Source organism: Cynocephalus volans, chromosome 11 (assembly GCF_027409185.1).
Source record: "Cynocephalus volans isolate mCynVol1 chromosome 11, mCynVol1.pri, whole genome shotgun sequence".
NCBI lineage: Eukaryota > Metazoa > Chordata > Mammalia > Dermoptera > Cynocephalidae > Cynocephalus > Cynocephalus volans.
The window spans coordinates 27,270,684-27,288,920 of NC_084470.1; the positions used below are offsets into that span (position 1 = coordinate 27,270,684).

General features: G+C 46.7%; 1 protein-coding gene across 1 annotated transcript; it reads right to left on the reverse strand.

Annotated features, from left to right (window-relative positions):
• Positions 1-7,359: 7,359 nt before the first annotated feature.
• LOC134390705 (U8 snoRNA-decapping enzyme) lies at positions 7,360-10,039 on the reverse strand. The gene is made up of 3 exons (XM_063114384.1): positions 9,880-10,039; positions 9,507-9,776; positions 7,360-8,630 (listed from the first exon to the last, which is right to left on the reverse strand). Exons 1-3 carry the CDS (start codon positions 10,015-10,017, stop codon positions 8,463-8,465), a joined length of 576 nt encoding a protein of 191 aa, XP_062970454.1. The 5' UTR covers positions 10,018-10,039; the 3' UTR covers positions 7,360-8,462.
• Between the last annotated feature and the right edge of the window lie 8,198 nt (positions 10,040-18,237).

Here is an 18,237-nt window from a genome sequence, read left to right on the forward strand (position 1 = left end):
GGTGGGATAAATGTATTATGGTTCTGTTTTAAAAAAAAGAAATCCATCTTTTTTAAAGAGCTATGCTGAAACATTATGGAAGGCATATGTTGCACAGGATTTGCTTTCCAATTCTTGGCAGTAAGGCGAGGTGAGAAGGGAAGGGGAGATGAGATAAATGAAGCAAGATCAGCCATTTTAAGCTGGGTGGTGGGTACACGAAGTTCATTGTATTGTTCTCTCCACTTTTGTAAATGTTTGAAATTTTTTATAATAAAAAGTCATTTAAAAATTTTTTCTACATATTGAAAAAGATCTTTTGGCTTTTAGACTTTTTTAAAAAAATCATAGTTCAGTTTTGTGCATACACAGAAAGGAAATACAAGCAAAATAAACTGATTGAGATATTTCTAAAACTTCGGCACAGCATCCATCTCTTTGAATCACATTTCATCAACTTGGAATAATAGGTGTCTCTATTTTTATATAAAACATTGTCTTCTGTGCCATCAAGAGCCATGACGCAGCAACATTTCTTAAGAGTTCTCCACACTGATATCTAGGATTTCTTCCCAAGCTGCTGACGTTGATTCCGAAAGTTTTAAGGCCATGTGCAGCAAATTTCAACTATGTCAAGATCCCCACCTGGAATCAATTGTATACTCATCCTGATTTCAGAAATTTAAAAATGTGTGCCTTAGAATAACTGAAACAACGGTAAGCCTTCACAGCACATTATCACTGCTTTAAAACCTTCAGAGAAAAAATCCAGGTCCTGATCTTTTCCCTCAGACTTTCTACATGGCACCTCCCTGTGCCCATCTCCAGAGATTTCTAATTTATAACTTGGCTCCTCCTGGCAGCTAAGTCCTGTCAGATCCATCTGAGGTAGGAGGTAAGTGAGAGCTTCAAGTCAAGCACCATAGCAAGACCCACAGTCAAGGACTCAGGTTTTAATCCTGTCAGACTAGTGCTTGCATTTATCTGAAGAAGGATGTAGGGCTCTGGACTGAGTTGGGTAGGCCTGCAACAAGGGTCTTAGGCCTGATTCCCTCTTTTTATAATAAACATTTTGAGACATCCTATGGCAGATTGCATTTCAGCCACAGAATACCTCCTGTTCCACATGATCTTCTAGAACTGTGTCACTCCTTTCTCAAGAGTTGGAGGCTAATCCTCCCACCTCTTAAATCTGTGAGTTTGCAGCTTGTTTGTAACCAATAGAATGTGGCAGAACATGTGTGACTTCTGAGGTTAATTCTCAAATGGCCATGCAACTTCCATCTTGCTTGCTGGAACAATCATGTTGAAGCCCAGACAGGCCACATAAGCAGTCTGACTGCCCTTAGGCAGCCATGTTGTGAGGAAGCCCAAACTAGCCAACATGGAGAAGCCCTGAGTCTGTGCAAAGGGAGACAGATTCCTGGCCAGCACCACCCCCACCCCACCCCACTCCTCCCCCACTGCTCCAACTCCAGCCTCCATCTGACTGCAACCATGAATTGTTATTCTCAGGCACTAAAATTTGGGATGATTTGTTATATGACAATAGTAACTGGAACACACCATTTAAAGAGGGTATCACTCCCACAGAGGACAACCACCTTAGAGACATTAAATCCTTCATATGATCACCAAGTATACCAACACCAAGGAAAGGCTTGAAGTCCAGAGATCAGTGCTTCCCAGCCACTTATGCTGACTGAGATTCAATTAATTTCTCTTCCTCACCTCTTATCCTCTTCATCAACTCTAAGGTCTAGTATAGAAAATTTAGATAACTTGCCATCTATTGTATAAATAATGAATAATTTGAGTTAGTTCTAGAAATTGAAAGAAGTCAAACAGATGATGCTTATTTCTCTATTTAGTTATACCACAGCTTTCTTCTTTGGGTCTCAGCCCTGGCATTGGGGTCTTCAGGGAATGTGAGATGGTGAAAAGCTACTTCCTGCTCCATTCCACTCCATCCCAATGGCAAGGGGTGCCAGACCTCAATCATGGGCAGACTAGATTTTGTGGGGTCTGAATCTCACACAACTTTGGGAACACTCTTTAAGGAAAAAGAAACCAAAAGTAGATGCGAAAAGGAATTTTTGTGTGTGCATGTTTTGTTTCTTTTGGGGGGCACTGGCTGGTACTGGGATCCAAACCTTTGACCTTGGTGTTATCAACACCGCGCTCTAATCAACTGAGCTAACCACCCAGCCCACAAAAAGGAATATTGATTTAGAATGAAAATTCACAAGAAATTACGACTTGAAAAAGCTGAAAAATACCCCACACATGACAAATGTAGAAAAACAACATAAAATTACAATTAATTGCCTTATATGCTCTTATAATATTCTTTCTTACATTTTTTTTGAATGCATACTATTTGATTATTTCTTATATGACAATTCTATACTATCAGTATCTACACAATTGGAAGGTTATTCATTTTTTCCTCTAGGACGGTAACCAAAATATGTTTTTAATTACTGATAGTTCAGAAAGTTTCTTTTGGTTTCACAACTTGTTATTGGTGATGTCATGTAAACTTAGAATTTCTGTCAAATGTAGACAAACATCTCAGGTTTTTGTTGGTTTTGGTGGGTTTTTCTGTATACGAGTTGTGAGATTTGGGAGAATTTTCCACAGACTAGCTTCTGGCAATATGTCAAACTGTTTCTCCTCCATTAACCTTCCTACTTCCAGGCTGGATGTTGCAGGACGTGCTGGTATCATAACATGGTTTCTGATGCTGCACCTTTGTGTGAGTCCACACCGTTATAGTCAGAATATTCCTGGAAGCCACTCCTGCACTGGAACAGCTGGCAATCACTTAAATATACAAAGACCACATAAATATATCCCACGACAACCACATTATATGATTCCCCACCCCAACGTCCTTTTAACCAGATCCCAAGAATGCCTGAGACCACTCCAGTGCAACCTATAGGAGGGAAGTGTTGACACAAAGTTGGAATGGAGAGAATTAGCGATCCAAACTGATTGAGGTAAGAGCTCATCCTTCACAAATTTTATAAATAAAGATATTTTGTGAACTCATTGTAAACAGCTTTCCTAGGGCCCATGGGAGAACCAGAGCAAGTGAGAGGCCCTCAGTCTATCAGTAAATCCATCTCTTACTCAATGAGCCCAACATGTCCTGGGAAGCCAAATCAGAGTTAACCCCCCAAAACTGTGAGGTCTTCATGACACTAAATTTGTGTATAATAGGAGCCACTGCTCACAACCAGCTGACAACATGCTTACACAATTTTCCCTTTAATCAGCTCTTTCCACTGACTCATCTTGTATATTGTTAAGAAAAACCTTAACGTTAACAAATAAAATACATTGGCACCATCCATACACTTGCACTTTGAGTCTGTTGAACAGACATAAAGATTTTGCTATTGTAAGTGACCTAATTCTCTTACATTACAAAAGTGCTTGGATGAGAAGGGGAAGAGATATGAGCTCCCACCACAGGAAAATGAAATACTTGTTGAGAAGGATTAAGCTGAGCAGGAAGGTATCTTGTGGAGTGACACAGGAAAGTCACAGGCTACTCCCCCCTCAGCTATCCCCAGAGACCAAAAAATATAAGGACATTTAATATAAAGAGACAAGTGGACAAATGAACTGCCCAGGACCCCTGAGAGACTGGCCACCAGAATGCTCATGAGCGAGATGGAGCATTGCAAAGGAGCCCCAGGAAGGGTACGTGGGGTTGGACCCCATTACATCCCAGCGGGAGGCCAGGGGTCAGATTTGCACAGGACCAGAGCCTGCACTGAGCCATCTGTTAGCCCTGCAGTCCTGGGCAAGTCACTCTCATCCTCTCGCCCTAAGGCTCTTCGCCTCCTTTGCAGATAAGACTGAGGCTGAGCGATAAACAGCACAGGGGAAGCTGGTGCAGGCTGTGGCGTGGGAGGCAGCACAAGGGCCATTCCCTCCAGCCAGCATACCCTGAAGGATTAATCTAGGTGAAGTTCACAAAACGGTTCAGTTTAGACAGAGAGAAAAAAGGCAGAGTCATTAAGCTCTCTAGGAATCCACTTGATCTCTACAGCTGCTCCCCACCCTCCAGCCCCATACTTCAAAGGCCAGGAACTGCCACGGGGGTCCACACTGCTCTGCTTCCACATCACAACCCACCTCCCCTTAAGAGCCCTGCTCCTCAGAGGCTGTGTGCTGACGCGCCCACTTTCCCTCCAAGCAGCTGTCACTGGCCTTGCGGTAGCTCCTCGTGTTCACCGTGGATGTAGGCTCCTACCTCACGCTGTCCTCTCCAACGTCCACCAGTTTACAGCTTCATCACCCCCTTGGACGCTCATCTTCCCTCTGGCCTTGCTGTCCCTGGATCTCACCTCTAACAGCTCCTTCCTGGCTCTGGCCAGCCATCCCAGCTCATGCGCTGGACCTTGGCTTTACGTCCACCTCCCATTTCCAAAACACTCTTGTGTGGCTCAAATACAGCTCCTACCCCACCCCTCACCATGTTGGAGTTTCTATCTCATTGAGACCTCCAATTTGGTACCCCTCCAAAGTCACCTTCTGTCTTCATTTTCCGTAGTACCCAGATTAAACCCTGGACTACACAGTCCATAGTTATAATTTCTCCTGTGCCTCTCACCTTAACTGCCTTGCCTGTCTCTCCCTTCTTTGTACTCTCCTGGAAGAGCCCAGCTCTGCAGTACGTGTCTCCATCCAAGCTGCTGAACACCCATGAGGGGAAAGCAGGTGCACACACAGCCCCCACTCCCAACACACACACACCCCCGAGCGCCTGCTCTAAACTACTACTCCAAGCCTAGTTCCCCACTCTAGACTCACCATCTCATGCTTTAACCTTGCCCTGCTATTCTGCTGTTTCTTTAATCAACTTGCTTTTCCATACCAAGGGGAATGACTGCTTCCTACCTTCCAAGAACATTCTCTACCCACAGCCACAGACGATTTCATTTCATTTCACGATGAGATTTAACTCCTTCAACTTCCCACCACTCATGTAAGCAACCTGATCTTCTACACGTGCCCCCGTCCTCTCCTTCTTGAGCTCTACTGTGCTGCAGGACTGTCTCTCCTCCCATCTGACGGCCCATCCCTCCTGCTCTTCAGGGACTGTGCCCCCTCAGTCTTCCCCACACCCATCCCGTCTCTCTCCACTCTCCATCTGGACTGTTGCCATCAAGATGCACATGGCCCATCTCCCACCTTAAACCCCCAACCCCTTGACCCACAGTCCTCTCTAGTTATCACTCGACACCCCTCTAGGACCAACTTCTCACACTGTCCACTCTCCCTTCCCATTTACTCAACCATGTCCCGTCTGCCTCCCACCCCCACCCCTTCCTGAAATTACTTCCATCAAGGTCCTCAAAAAGCTCATGCTGTTAAATCCAGTGGACAGTCCTGCCTTCATTTTACCTAAACTCTTACAAGCGTTTGGCATTGTCACTTTCTTAGAGCAGCTTCCTCTCTATTCCTAGGACCCTGACACATGTCCTGCTTCCTCTGCCAAACTCTCAGAATTGGGCTTTTTCGGGACCCTGTTCTGAACCCTTTCTCGTTCCTTCTCCATGGATGATTTCATCCATTCTGAAAAAGTTTTTATACCTTTTTGTAGGTGACTCAAAAATGTACACTTCAACATGCCCAAATGGCTGCCTTGATCCTGGTCCCCTTCAAATGCTTGTTTCCCCACTCACCTTCATTCCCAACTTGAATGACTGAATACACAAACTAAAAGTCTTGCTCAAATCCTCTTTTTGTCCTTGCCCCCCATCCTCCCACAAGCAGTCCATCAGCAGGTCCTGTCAATGCCACCACCAAGATCTCTCTCAAACACGTCCACTTGCATTCACCTCCCTGGTCACCTCTCTAGTCCTGACAGTGCCACCACCCATGGACACGTCATGACAGCTTCCTCTCTTTCTTCCTGTCCTGTCCCTTCCAGTCCATATTCCACATAAGAATGACTGCTTTGAAATGTATACCAGGTCCCTCACCACGGCCTGCAAGGCCCTGTACCATGGGGCTCCCACCTACTTCTCCAGCTTTCTCTGCCCTTACTTACTATGGTCTAGTCACACTGGCCCTTTTCCATTTCTAGACCTGCTCCAATAGGTTAACGTTACCTACAACTTTTTTTGCTGATCCTCTGCCCCACCCGTCATCTCCCCATCATGAAATGGAGTCTAATTCCCCTTCCCTTGAAACTTGGCTGGCCTTAAATGATTTGCTCGACCACCAGAGTGGGGCAAAAGTTACACTGTGTAATGTCCAGTGCATATCAGAAGCCTTGTAGTTCCTACCTGGGTCTCCTGGAATACTTCTCAAAGAGCCCTGAGTCACCAGGAAGGAAGTTCATCTACCAAGACCACCATGGTCGTGAGGCCATGTAAAGCACCTCTGGGTCCAGCTGGGGCCAGTCTTCCAGCCATCTCTACCAAGGTGCCAGACCCATGACTGAAGCTATCTTGGACTCTCCAAACAAGTCCTATCTGCTGGTTCAGTACCATTTGGCCTTTTCAAGGAATATGCATGATGTCACATGAAACAGAATCACCCAGCTGGGCCCCATCCCAATTTCTGACCCACAAAATCTTGAAGTTTAATAAAATGGTTCTGTTTTAAGCACTAAGTTTTGGGATGGTTTGCCAAGATTCTTTCCATCTCAGCGCCTTGACACATGCTTCTCTCTGGAATACTCTTCCCATACTCCTGTCTAATTCCTTCTTATTCTTTAGCTTAAATGTTCTCCAAAGAAGTCCCTTCCAGACCATCTGATAGAGTTTGGATGTGATGTCCCCACCAAAACTCAGGTGGAAATTTGACCCTGAATGTGGCAGTGTTGGAAACTGATTGAGTTATGGGGGCAGATATCTCATGCATGGATTAACGCTCTCCCTAGGAGGAGGGATTAATGAGTTCTTGCTCTATTAGTTCCTGCGAGAGCTGGTTGTTTAAAAGACCCTGGCACCTCCCCCCTCTCTCTCTCCCCTCCTCTCTTTCTCTGTCTCTCTCTCGCTTCCTCTCACCATGTGATCTGCTTGTACCCACCAGCTGCCTGCCACTTTCCACCATGAGTAGAAGCAGCCTGAGGCCTGTGCCAGATGCAGCTGTCCCAGAATCGTAAGCCAAATAAACCTGTTCTTTATAAATTAGCCAGTCTCAGGTATTTCTGTTATAGCAACAGAAAATGTACTAATACACCACCCCAACTGAAAGTAAAAAATATCAGTCACACTGTATTAGTTCCTAATTTCTTTCTTACCACATAAATATCAAGTAAATAGTCATCACAATTAAAATTACTAATCCTACCTTCCCCTGTAGAGCAGCGGTTAGCAAACTACACACAGAGGCTGGCCACCTGCTTTTTCAATAGTTTTATTGGAACACAGCCACACCCAGTTGTTTATGTACTGTCCACGTACTTTTCACATGCAGAGTTAAACAGCTGCCATAAAAACCATATGGCTCACAAAGCCTAAATTATTCATTATCCAGGCCTTTAAGAAAAACCTTTAAGAAAATTTTGTAGACCCCTTCTCTGGAGTCTTAGAGAGCAAGGCCCATGGCTCTCTAAATCTTTCAAGGTACCCAACATTTAGTAGATACATAATAAATGTGTTGAAAGAACTGAGGGGCCTCAATACCCAGCTGTAAGCTCTTCTTTACTGGGAGACTGTTTGGCAGGGCAGGACTAGACAGGGCTGGGTCAGTTCCCTTCTGATTTCCCCAGAGTCTAAGGCACCCCAAAGATGAAAGGTCTGGAGGAGAGGCACTAGGACTCAGAGCTCTCAAGTCCAAGGTCAGTTCAAGAAGATATAGCCACTTTCTCTCCCCTTCTGCTCAGTTTCAATGGGAGAAAAGAATCAGGGGATTAGTTAGGACCCTCTCTCACTCTGTAGGAGCCCATGACTTTGATCAACTCTCAATCAAAGGCATGACTACTTTAGGGAGCAAAGAGGGTCCTCTTTCTCCATCCTGCCCAACAAGCATGGCCTGGGCTAGACCCTGGAGAGCAGCCATGCAGGCGTGTGGGAAGAGACCCACTCAAACCTCAGAAGCTCCTCCCAGCAAGGAGCAGCATATGGTGACAGACAGCCTCCAAATACCACTTCCTGGTTAAACTGAACTTGATGGGGGAAAGGTGTGTGGTCACAGATTGTACATTTGCATGCCTGAGCATTACCAAGCTGTGTGTGCAAATGCACAGGAAGGAGGCAAGCTCTGAGAATCTGTCATGGCCCCTAGGATGAGCTGGGAATTTTTGCCCTTGATGCCATAAGTAGCTGCGGAGGCGGGGTGGGGCCCTCTGCTCAAAACACATTGCCCACACTTCGTCTTTTAATCTGGTATCATCTGTCACCTCTCAGGCACAGAAAACATTCCTCTTTCCTTCCCTCCGTCACTCCTTAGTACCAAGGTCCTCATCCCAGGTTCCATGGGTCCACGGAGGGTTGCCTCTAGCAATGAGCTTAGTTCTTAAGGCCCGACAGAGAGCCAGATTCCAAAAGTCCCAAGTCTTGGAGAGCTTCCAGTAGCTGCTCTCGTGCAGCTCCAATAAAGGAATTCTCCAGGAAAGCAGGCAGGCCTCCCATACCATCCCGCAGGGTATACAGGGGCACCCGCACCAGGCCCAGGACCTGTGAAAAGAAGAAGACAGGAGACACTGGACACCAGGTAGCTCATCTCCCAACCTCCATCCTCTCTCCAGCAGATCTTTCTAAAGCAGAAGGCTCACCCTTTCACAGCCCAGCAGAACCAGGGCGAAAGTTCATCCCCCAGTGAAGCCTGTGCCCAACCCTCTACAGGCAAATGACCCAAGGCATGCTATCCAGCTCTATAAATGCTAACCCTTCCCACATCTCTCTCCTAAACCTTTCGTGGTTCCAGCCTTCCAGGATGTGTGCATGGCCCTACACTAGTGGTTCTCCAAATGTGGTACTCAGATCACCTGTGTCAGCACCACTTGGGAACTTGTGAAAAATGCAAATTCTGGTCTCCCAGCGGCCCTCCCCAGCATTTCTAGGAGTATTCACTGTTTTTAAGTCCCCAAAATATCCTCATACTGGCCAAACTTTGATAACTATCTCCACACACATCTATTCCCTAGCCTTAAATACCAGGGACACTTGTCCTACACAAGAATAAAAGACCCAAAAGTAAGCCAAGGGTACCATGCCAGGACATTAGCACATTATCAACAGGGAGTAGCAGAGAGTTGCAGGGGTGTGTTCTAGAAAGATCTCTGCAGACCCCAGGAAAGCTGGGGGGGAGGGAGAGGGAAGGGGATTGAAGAGGAGAGACCTTCCTAGGGAGACCCGTTTGGCAGTATCATTCAGATTACAGATGATCAAGACCCCACTACACCACCCCAATTAGTTGGGAAACTGAAGAAGAGGGCAAAGTTAGAGGGACTATGACCTCCTGCCAGGGAGATTTTCTGGGAAGATGAAAGACATGAGGGGCGGGATGTGAAGAGGAATAGGGTGTGGGCCGGTGTCCCAGGCTGGCCCCACCTCCAGCCCGTGGTCCTTAGCGCGCGGTGCGCCCGTCTCCACGGCCACCAGCTGCTCCAGCGTCAGACACTTGGCGTAGAAGTGGGCTACGACGCGCGGCCTGGGCCCGGCGTGCGAGCTGCGGTAGTCAGCGCGCTCCACGCGGAAGGCCGACACCGCCTCGCCCAGCTCCTCCCGCAATTCGCGGTTCAGACCGTCCTCCAGGCTACTGTCCTGCGCGTCCACGAAGCCTCCGGGGAAGCCCAGGCGCCCATCGAAGCGCATCTGCATCTGCGGGAGGGGGAGGCGGGGATTGGCTGGGGAGTCCAACCGGTGCGCCCCAGGGAGGGCGCGGAGCCGGGACAGCGAGTGGACGGGCGCGCCCCCTCCTCACCAGTACGGCGTAGCGCAGCGGGATGCGGCCGAAGAGCACCCCCGGGTCGGGCGCGTAGAGCAGCGCATGGCACGCATGCCGCCAGCCAGGTCCCAGCTCCAGGGCTTCGGCCAGCTCCAGCCTGCGAGCCCCAGCCATGGCTGAACGATCTCTCTTCCGCTTGTCCCGAAGGCCCACACGGGCAGGTGGGCGGGTCTCACCTCGGACCAATCCGTGCCTGGGCGGTCCCTCCAGGGCCAATCCCTGCAGGCCCAGGGGCGGGACCTTGGCGCGTTTGGGCGGGACCCTGGGGGCGCGGCCGGGAGCGCAGCCAATCAAGGAGCGGCTTGCAGGCCAGGCCAAAGACCGTGACTGTGGGAAATTCTAAAACAGAAAACTTCCTTCGGAAGGGGGTTCCGGAGGGGCGGGGCTGAGGGTGTGGCCAGTGCCTGCACCTGGAGCCAGGCCGCAGAGAAGTTCAAGAGGCAGTCTGGAGAGCTCAGAGGGATTGTAAGGTTTTGTAGCCAAAAGGGTTAATTAGGGATGAGTTCAGGGCACCAAAGGAACAGTACAGAATGTTCAGTACGTGATAGGATGGAGCCCAGAACCCACCCAGACAGAGGCTTGAGACCTTAACAAGTCACTCAACTCTCTCAGATCTCAGGTTGCTCATCTGTTAAATGGAGATGATCCCAACCTATTAGGGAAGTTAAGAAATGTAAAGCTGTTAGAACAGTGCCAAGCACAAAGTAAATGTAGCCATTCTTGGAGACGAGGTGGGGGCACAGTGCTGCGTCTCATGTTGAAGACTCAAGGGTCGGAACTCAGCCACACTCATCAGGCCTCAGCATCCCAAGGAGGGGAGGCGTGAGACTTTCCTGGCATCACCTTTCCTAGCTTAGTCTCTGAGGAGCAGGGCAGATACATCATCTACTAACATCAGGCAACTGAATCCAGTTGATGAGGCTGTAAGTGTCACACAACTGTCATTAGCCTGCTAGACTTCTGGAGGCTTAGAAATGTCTCTGGTTAAACATTAGACTCACTTTGCAAAATTTTATAACGGTTTATATAAACTGCCAATTCCGGAATCTCACCCCAGACCAAATGATTCACAATCTCTGGGGGTGTTGCAAGGGCATATGTGATTTTTTAAACAAGTGTCAGGTGACTAATAATCAACCAGGTTGAGAACCGGTGCTCTACTTCTTGCCCCTAGCATTCCAAAAGTGACTTGGTTTCTCTCCTAGGTGGGCTTCCTTTAAGGATTTTAGATCCAAAATGCCCTTTCTGTAGCTTCTCGCTGTTCTGTTTGCCAGTTGCTTGAAGAGACCTTTAAAAATTGATTCAGCTCTTTCTAAGACAACATGAAAAACTATAAAACCAAGGCAACAGTTATACAGGAATTACTGACTTTGGCAACAAAAGATTTTTCAGGATGAATTAATAGGGAAGACCTCAAGACAGCCCCCCCCACACACACACACACATACAATGCCATCCCTTTCAAATCACTTTCTGCTTCTGCCCTGCCTCCCACCTCCACCAGTCAACCCCCGTTCTACCATCCTGAGCAGATTGCCTGGGGGTCAAGGCTGGCAGTAGAAGGCAGAGCCATCTGACTAAAGAGCTGCTCTAAGTTCATAACAGTATGCAGAAACAGAAACAACTTAGTGGTCAGCCTTGGAGGATGCTAGGAAACCAATTTATTTTAAACATAATGTAGAAGAGAAGTAAGTATCCCTCCCACTTTTTGGTTTTTTTAAAAATATATATATGGACTCTAGCCTCATGGATACAAAACAGATGACAAGGGGAAATCTCTCTTATAAAAGCTTTCCAGCTAATCGAAGAAGAAAAGAGCCAATCAAAAGGTTATCATTTTTTAAACTTCAAAGAATTAATGGATCCTTGGGAATGATCATCAGCGGTTGCTAACATCGTGAAATACAGTCAGTTATTATGCACATAATGATAGAACAAACCATCTCCTATGAATTATGCCTGCCAAAAAATTAAACTTAAATCTCGATCTAAATACCAATTTATAAGAAATACAAAGGAACATCTTTGTTAAATATCAGGAAAAGACTAGAATGATTTGTGTAGTAGTGGGCTAGAGTCAAAGGTATCAGTACGAACTCATGTTTACCTTAATATAGACACAGATGGCTACATAAACAAATATTTATAGGTTTGTATATATACAAGGATTAGTGCACACACTTCTTTTCCATGCTCTGTCAACTGACAGGGCCTCAAAGCAATGATACTCCACTAACAACAAGCACACTTAGTGCTCAGATTTTGGTTTCTAATTCCACTTTCCAGTAAAATAAATCAAGGCTCCTTGAAGAAATGGCTTATTCCAGCACTGAGGCAGAAAATAAACACAATGAGTACACAATGAGACTGCAGTATTGCTGTGGATTGATGTCCCACCCAAAACTTAGTCCCCACTAAGTTTGTGACAGTGTAAAGAGGGTGGTTAATCATAATATGGTAATTGAAAGGTGGTGCCTTGGAGAGGTCATTAGACTGTAGGACCACACCTTAGTGAATAGATTAATAATGGTGATCAGGGGTGTGGTTCTGAGGGCTTTAAAAGAAGAGCACAAGAGAGTCTCTCTCTGCTCCATGATTTTCTGCCATGTGAGACCCCTGCATTGCTGTAAAGCCACCACCAAAGAAGACCCTCACCAGATGTGTTCCCTGGACTTTGGACTTCTCAGTCTCCAAAACTGCAATCAATAAATTTTGTTTTCTTACAAATTATCCAGTTGCATGTATTTTGTTATAAACAAAAGAAACAGACTAATACAAGGATCTTGTGATACCAGAAATTAAGGAAGTTTACCCCCCCCAAAAAAAAAACAAATAAAAGAAAATATATCAATGGGAGTATGTCAACGGGACAGGGACGCATAAACCAACTCAAAGAGCTCTCGAGGACCAAAGCTGAACCAATCTGAGCAACAAAATAAAGTAGTATTGAATTATAACCCAAAGTAGAGAATGAATATCTACAGGTCCATACTGATATACAAATAAGTAATGAATAAGTAAATAAATGTGGGAGAAGAAAAACATCTTCCATGCAGAAGAATTGGAAATAATTCATGTAGCTACTCTGCCTTGAAGAAGATGGAGCATAACTCCCTTCTCCTAAGTGTGGGTTGTGAATAGTGACTTCCTTCCACAGAGTACAGTCTGAAAATGGGGGGGGGGGAGTACTGTAACTTTGTAAAGAAAATTGACAAACACTATCTTAGCCATCAACATTGATAAGTCATGTTGGTAGTATGTACTCTTGCTATGATGTGATGAAAATGGTACTTTTTGTCTGTGGTCTTCCTCCTAAAAAGACATAACCCTGGCCTAATCATGAAGAAAATGTCAAACAAATCCTAATAGAGGAATACTCTACAAAACATCTGACCTCAAAATACCTGACCAGTAAGCCTCAAAATTAAGGTGAGTTCTTTCAGGCTGCTAAAACAAAATATCATAGACTGGGTGTGTTGTAAACAACAGAAATTTATTTCTCACGGTTCTGGAGTCTGAGAAGTCCAAGATCAAGGCACTCTTTTACAGGGGCTCTACAGCATTTAGTCCATGGGGGAGTTTCCCTTTTTCCTCTGCCCTACCTATACCCATCTTCCTCTCAAACAATTGAATGCATTTTAAATATAATCCCCCCACCTCCTGCTCCCCTGCCTCTCTGAAGTGGGCCAAAGGCCACCATCTCTTAGTTTGGCTCAAATTCTGATGGCAGTCTCTAATTACATCACGGATTCAATGTTTTTGTTTTTCCCCCTATTTCATCCCCCCCCCCCCCCCCCCCCATTTGCCTGGGTAGAGGATTTGAAAAGAAATGTCTTCTGGGCAATAAACTGAAATTCATAGAAAACATTCCTTCCCACTTCTCTTTCATTTCTCTTGTCTGTTTCACTGTTTCTGTTTCTCTGAGGGCCCAAGTAAGTGGGAAGGAGGCAGAAACTTTCCTTAAATGTGTCAGACAATAATCAGCAGCTTTGCCAGAATTTGGTAAAAGTGCAAAGTTTAGAAGTGGAAAAACCTCGCCGATTATGCTGAGAAAGGCAGAAATATGTGTTCGGGGGGAGGTGGCCAGGGCCACTCACCTTCCAAGAACCAAACTACACAGAAGCAGAAAGGAAACATGGCATCCTGTACTCCAATAGTGCTGAGTGCACCTCTTCAAAGCTCATCCCAAGTGCTACCTCCTTTAATCCTCACTGCAGGAATCACACGCCCAACAGCTCAGATAAGGAAAAGGAGGCCAGATACTTGGCGGAAAGTCATCCCAGCAGGGAGTGGAGGGTCAGGGACTGAAAGCACCCTCCAGCTTCTTTCTATCCTAAATGAGTGGGTTTAACAAGGCCAAGGAAGGCTCAGGTGGGCCACCACCCCGGCTGCCTCCTCCCGCTGTAGGATGGGAGTGGTGGGGGAGGACAAATGAGGGTCTGAGCTCCCATCACCTCCCACCTGCCCACCTGAGCACTGTGGAGACCCAAGGACGAGGCAAAAATGAGCTACCACCACAGGAAAATGAAACACTCACTGAGAAGGATTGAGCTGAGCAGGAAGGTATGTTGTAGAGTGACACAGGAAAGTCACAGGCTACTTCCCCCTCATCTATCCCCAGAGACCTAAAAAGTAAGGACATTTAATATAAAGAGACAAGTGGACAAATGAACTGCCTAGGACCCCTGAGAGACTGGCCACCAGAATGCTCAGGAGCGAGATGGAGCTTTGCAAAGGAGCCCCAGGAAGGGTACGTGGGGTTGGACCCCATTACATCCCAGCGGGAGGCCAGGGGTCAGATTTGCACAGGACCAGAGCCTGCACTGAGCCATCTGTTAGCCCTGCAGTCCTGGGCAAGTCACTCTCATCCTCTCGCCCTAAGGCTCCTCATCTCCTTTGCAGATATGACTGAGGCTGAGCGATAAACAGCACAGAGGAAGCTGGTGCAGGCTATGGCGTGGGAGGCAGCACAAGGGCCATTCCCTCCAGCCGGCATACCTTGAAGGATTAATCTAGGTGAAGTTCACAAAACGGTTCAGCTTAGACAGAGAGAAAAAAGGCAGAGTAATTAAGCTCTCTAGGAATCCACTTGATCTCTACAGCTGCTCCCCACCCTCCAGCCCCATACTTCAGAGGCCAGGAACTGCCACGGGGGTCCACACTGCTCTGCTTCCACACCACGACCCACCTCCCCTTAAGAGCCCTGCTCCTCAGAGGCTGTGTGCTGACGCGACCACTTTCCCTCCAGGCAGCTGTCACTGGCCTTGCGGTAGCTCCTCGTGTTCACCGTGGATGTCGGCTCCTACCTCACGCTGTCCTCTGCAACGTCCACCAGTTTACAGCTTCATCACCCCCTTAGACGCTCATCTTCCCTCTGGCCTTGCTGTCCCTGGACCTCACCTCTAACAGCTCCTTCCTGGCTCTGGCCAGCCATCCCAGCTCATGCGCTGGACCTTGGCTTTACATCCACCTCCCATTTCCAAAACACTCCTGTGTGGCTGTCGGGCTGGGTCACAGACCCTTCAAACCTGTCCTGTGCAGACTGGGTCAAGACCCCTCATATGCAGGTGGCAAGCTAGATAGTTGGGAAGAGATCCTGGGAGCCATTGGCAATGTTGACATGCTTTATTTAGACGTGAGATCAGCCCCCAGCAATCAGAGATGTTGTCTTTCATACTAGAGTCAGATAGCCAAGGAACACCTGGGTGCACATGCGCAGTTAACATATTTACATCAGACAGGCTGAGTCATGCTCAGTCGGATAGGAGGTGAAGGAGCCTGACCATTCGGTCGGTCTCCATTTTCCCCACACTGGCTCAAATACACCTCCTACCTCACCCCTCACCATGTTGGAGTTTCTATCTCATTGAGACCTCCAATTTGGTACCCCTCCAAAGTCACCTTCTGTCTTCATTTTCCGTAGTACCCAGATTAAACCCTGGACCACACAGTCCATCATTATAATTTCTCCTGTGCCTCTCACCTTAACTGCCTTGCCTGTCTCTCCCTTCTTTGTACTCTCCTGGAAGAGCCCAGCTCTGCAGTAAGTGTCTCCATCCAAGCTGCTGAACACCCATGATGGGAAAGCAGGTGCACACACAGCCCCCACCCCCAACACACACACACCCCCGAGCGCCTGCTCTAAACTACTACTCCAAGCCTAGTTCCCCACTCTAGACTCACCATCTCATGCTTTAACCTTGCCCTGCTATTCTGCTGTTTCTTTCTTTATTTTTATTTTTTTTTTAAGTTTTATTTTGTCGATATACATTGTGGCTGATTATTGCTCCCCATCACCAAAACCTCCCTCCCTTCTCCCTTCCCCCCTCCCCCCCAACAATGTCCTTTCTGTTTGCTTGTCCTATCAACTTCAAGTAGTTGTGGTTGTTATATCTTCTTCCCCCCCGCCCGGGTTTTTGTGTGTTTGTGTGTGAATTTATACATTAATTTTTAGCTCCCACCAATAAGTGAGAACATGTGGTATTTCTCTTTCTGTGCCTGACTTGTTTCACTTAATATAATTCTCTCAAGGTCCATCCATGTTGTTGCAAATGGCAGTATTTCATTCATTTTTATAGCTGAGTAGTATTCCATTGTGTAGATGTACCACATTTTCCGTATCCACTCATCTGATGATGGGCATTTGGGCTGGTTCCAACTCTTGGCTATTGTAAAGAGTGCTGCGATGAACATTGGGGAATAGGTATACCTTCGACTTGATGATTTCCATTCCTCTGGGTATATTCCCAACAGTGGGACAGCTGGGTCGTATGGTAGATCTATCTGCAATTGTTTGAGGAACCTCCATACCATTTTCCATACAGGCTGCACCATTTTGCAGTCCCACCAACAATGTATGAGAGTTCCTTTTTCTCCGCAACCTCGCCAGCATTTATCGTTCAGAGTCTTTTGGATTTTAGCCATCCTAACTGGGGTTAGATGGTATCTCAATGTGGTTTTGATTTGCATTTCCCGGATGCTGAGTGATGTTGAGCATTTTTTCATATGTCTGTTGGCCATTTGTATATCTTCCTTAGAGAAATGCCTACTTAGCTCTTTTGCCCATTTTTTAATTGGGTTGCTTGTTTTCTTCTTGTAAAGTTGTTTGAGTTCCTTATATATTCTGGATATTAATCCTTTGTCAGATGTATATTTTGCAAATATTTTCTCCCACTCTGTTGGTTGTCTTTTAACTCTGTTAATTGTTTCTTTTGCTGTGCAGAAGCTTTTTAGTTTGATATAATCCCATTTGTTTATTTTTCCATTGGTTGCCCGTGCTTTTGGGGTCGTATTCATGAAGTCTGTGCCCAGTCCTATTTCCTGAAGTGTTTCCTGCTGTTTCTTTAATCAACGTGCTTTTCCATACCAAGGGGAATGACTGCTTCGTACCTTCCAAGAACATTGACTACCCACAGCCACAGACGATTTGATTTCATTTCACGATGAGATTTAACTCCTTCAACTTCCCACCACTCATGTAAGCAACCTGATCTTCTATACGTGCCCCCGTCCTCTCCTTCTTGAGCTCTACTGTGCTGCAGGACTGTCTCTCCTCCCATCTGAGGGCCCATCTCTCCTGCTCTTCAGGGACTGTGCCCCCTCAGTCTTCCCCCACCCCCATCCCGTCTCTCTCCACTCTCCATCTGGACTGTTGCCATCAAGATGCACATGGCCCATCTCCCACCTTAAACCCCCAACCCCTTGACCCACAGTCCTCTCTAGTTATCACTCGACACCCCTCTAGGACCAACTTCTCACACTGTCCACTCTCCCTTCCCATTCACTCAACCATGTCCCGTCTGCCTCCCACCCCCACCCCTTCCTGAAATTACTTCCATCAAGGTCATCAAAAAGCTCATGCTGTTAAATCCAGTGGACAGTCCTGCCCTCATTTTACTGAAACTCTTACAAGTGTTTGGCATTGTCACTTTCTTAGAGCAGCTTCCTCTCTATTCCTAGGACCCTGACACATGTCCTGCTCCCCCTGCCAAACTCTCAGAATTGGGCTTTTTCGGGACCCTGTTCTGAACCCTTTCTCTTTCCTTCTCCATGGATGATTTCATCCATTCTGACAAAGTTTTTATACCTTTTTGTAGGTGACTCAAGAATGTACACTTCAACATGCCCAAATGGCTGCCTTGGTCCTGGTCCCCTTCAAATGCTTGTTTCCCCACTCGCCTTCATTCCCAACTTGAATGACTGAATACGCAAACTAAAAGTCTTGCTTAAATCCTCTTTTTTCCTTGCCTCCCATCCTCCCACAACCAGTCCATCAGCAAGTCCTGACAGTGCCACCACTGAGATCTCTCCCCAAAACCTCTACTTACATTCACC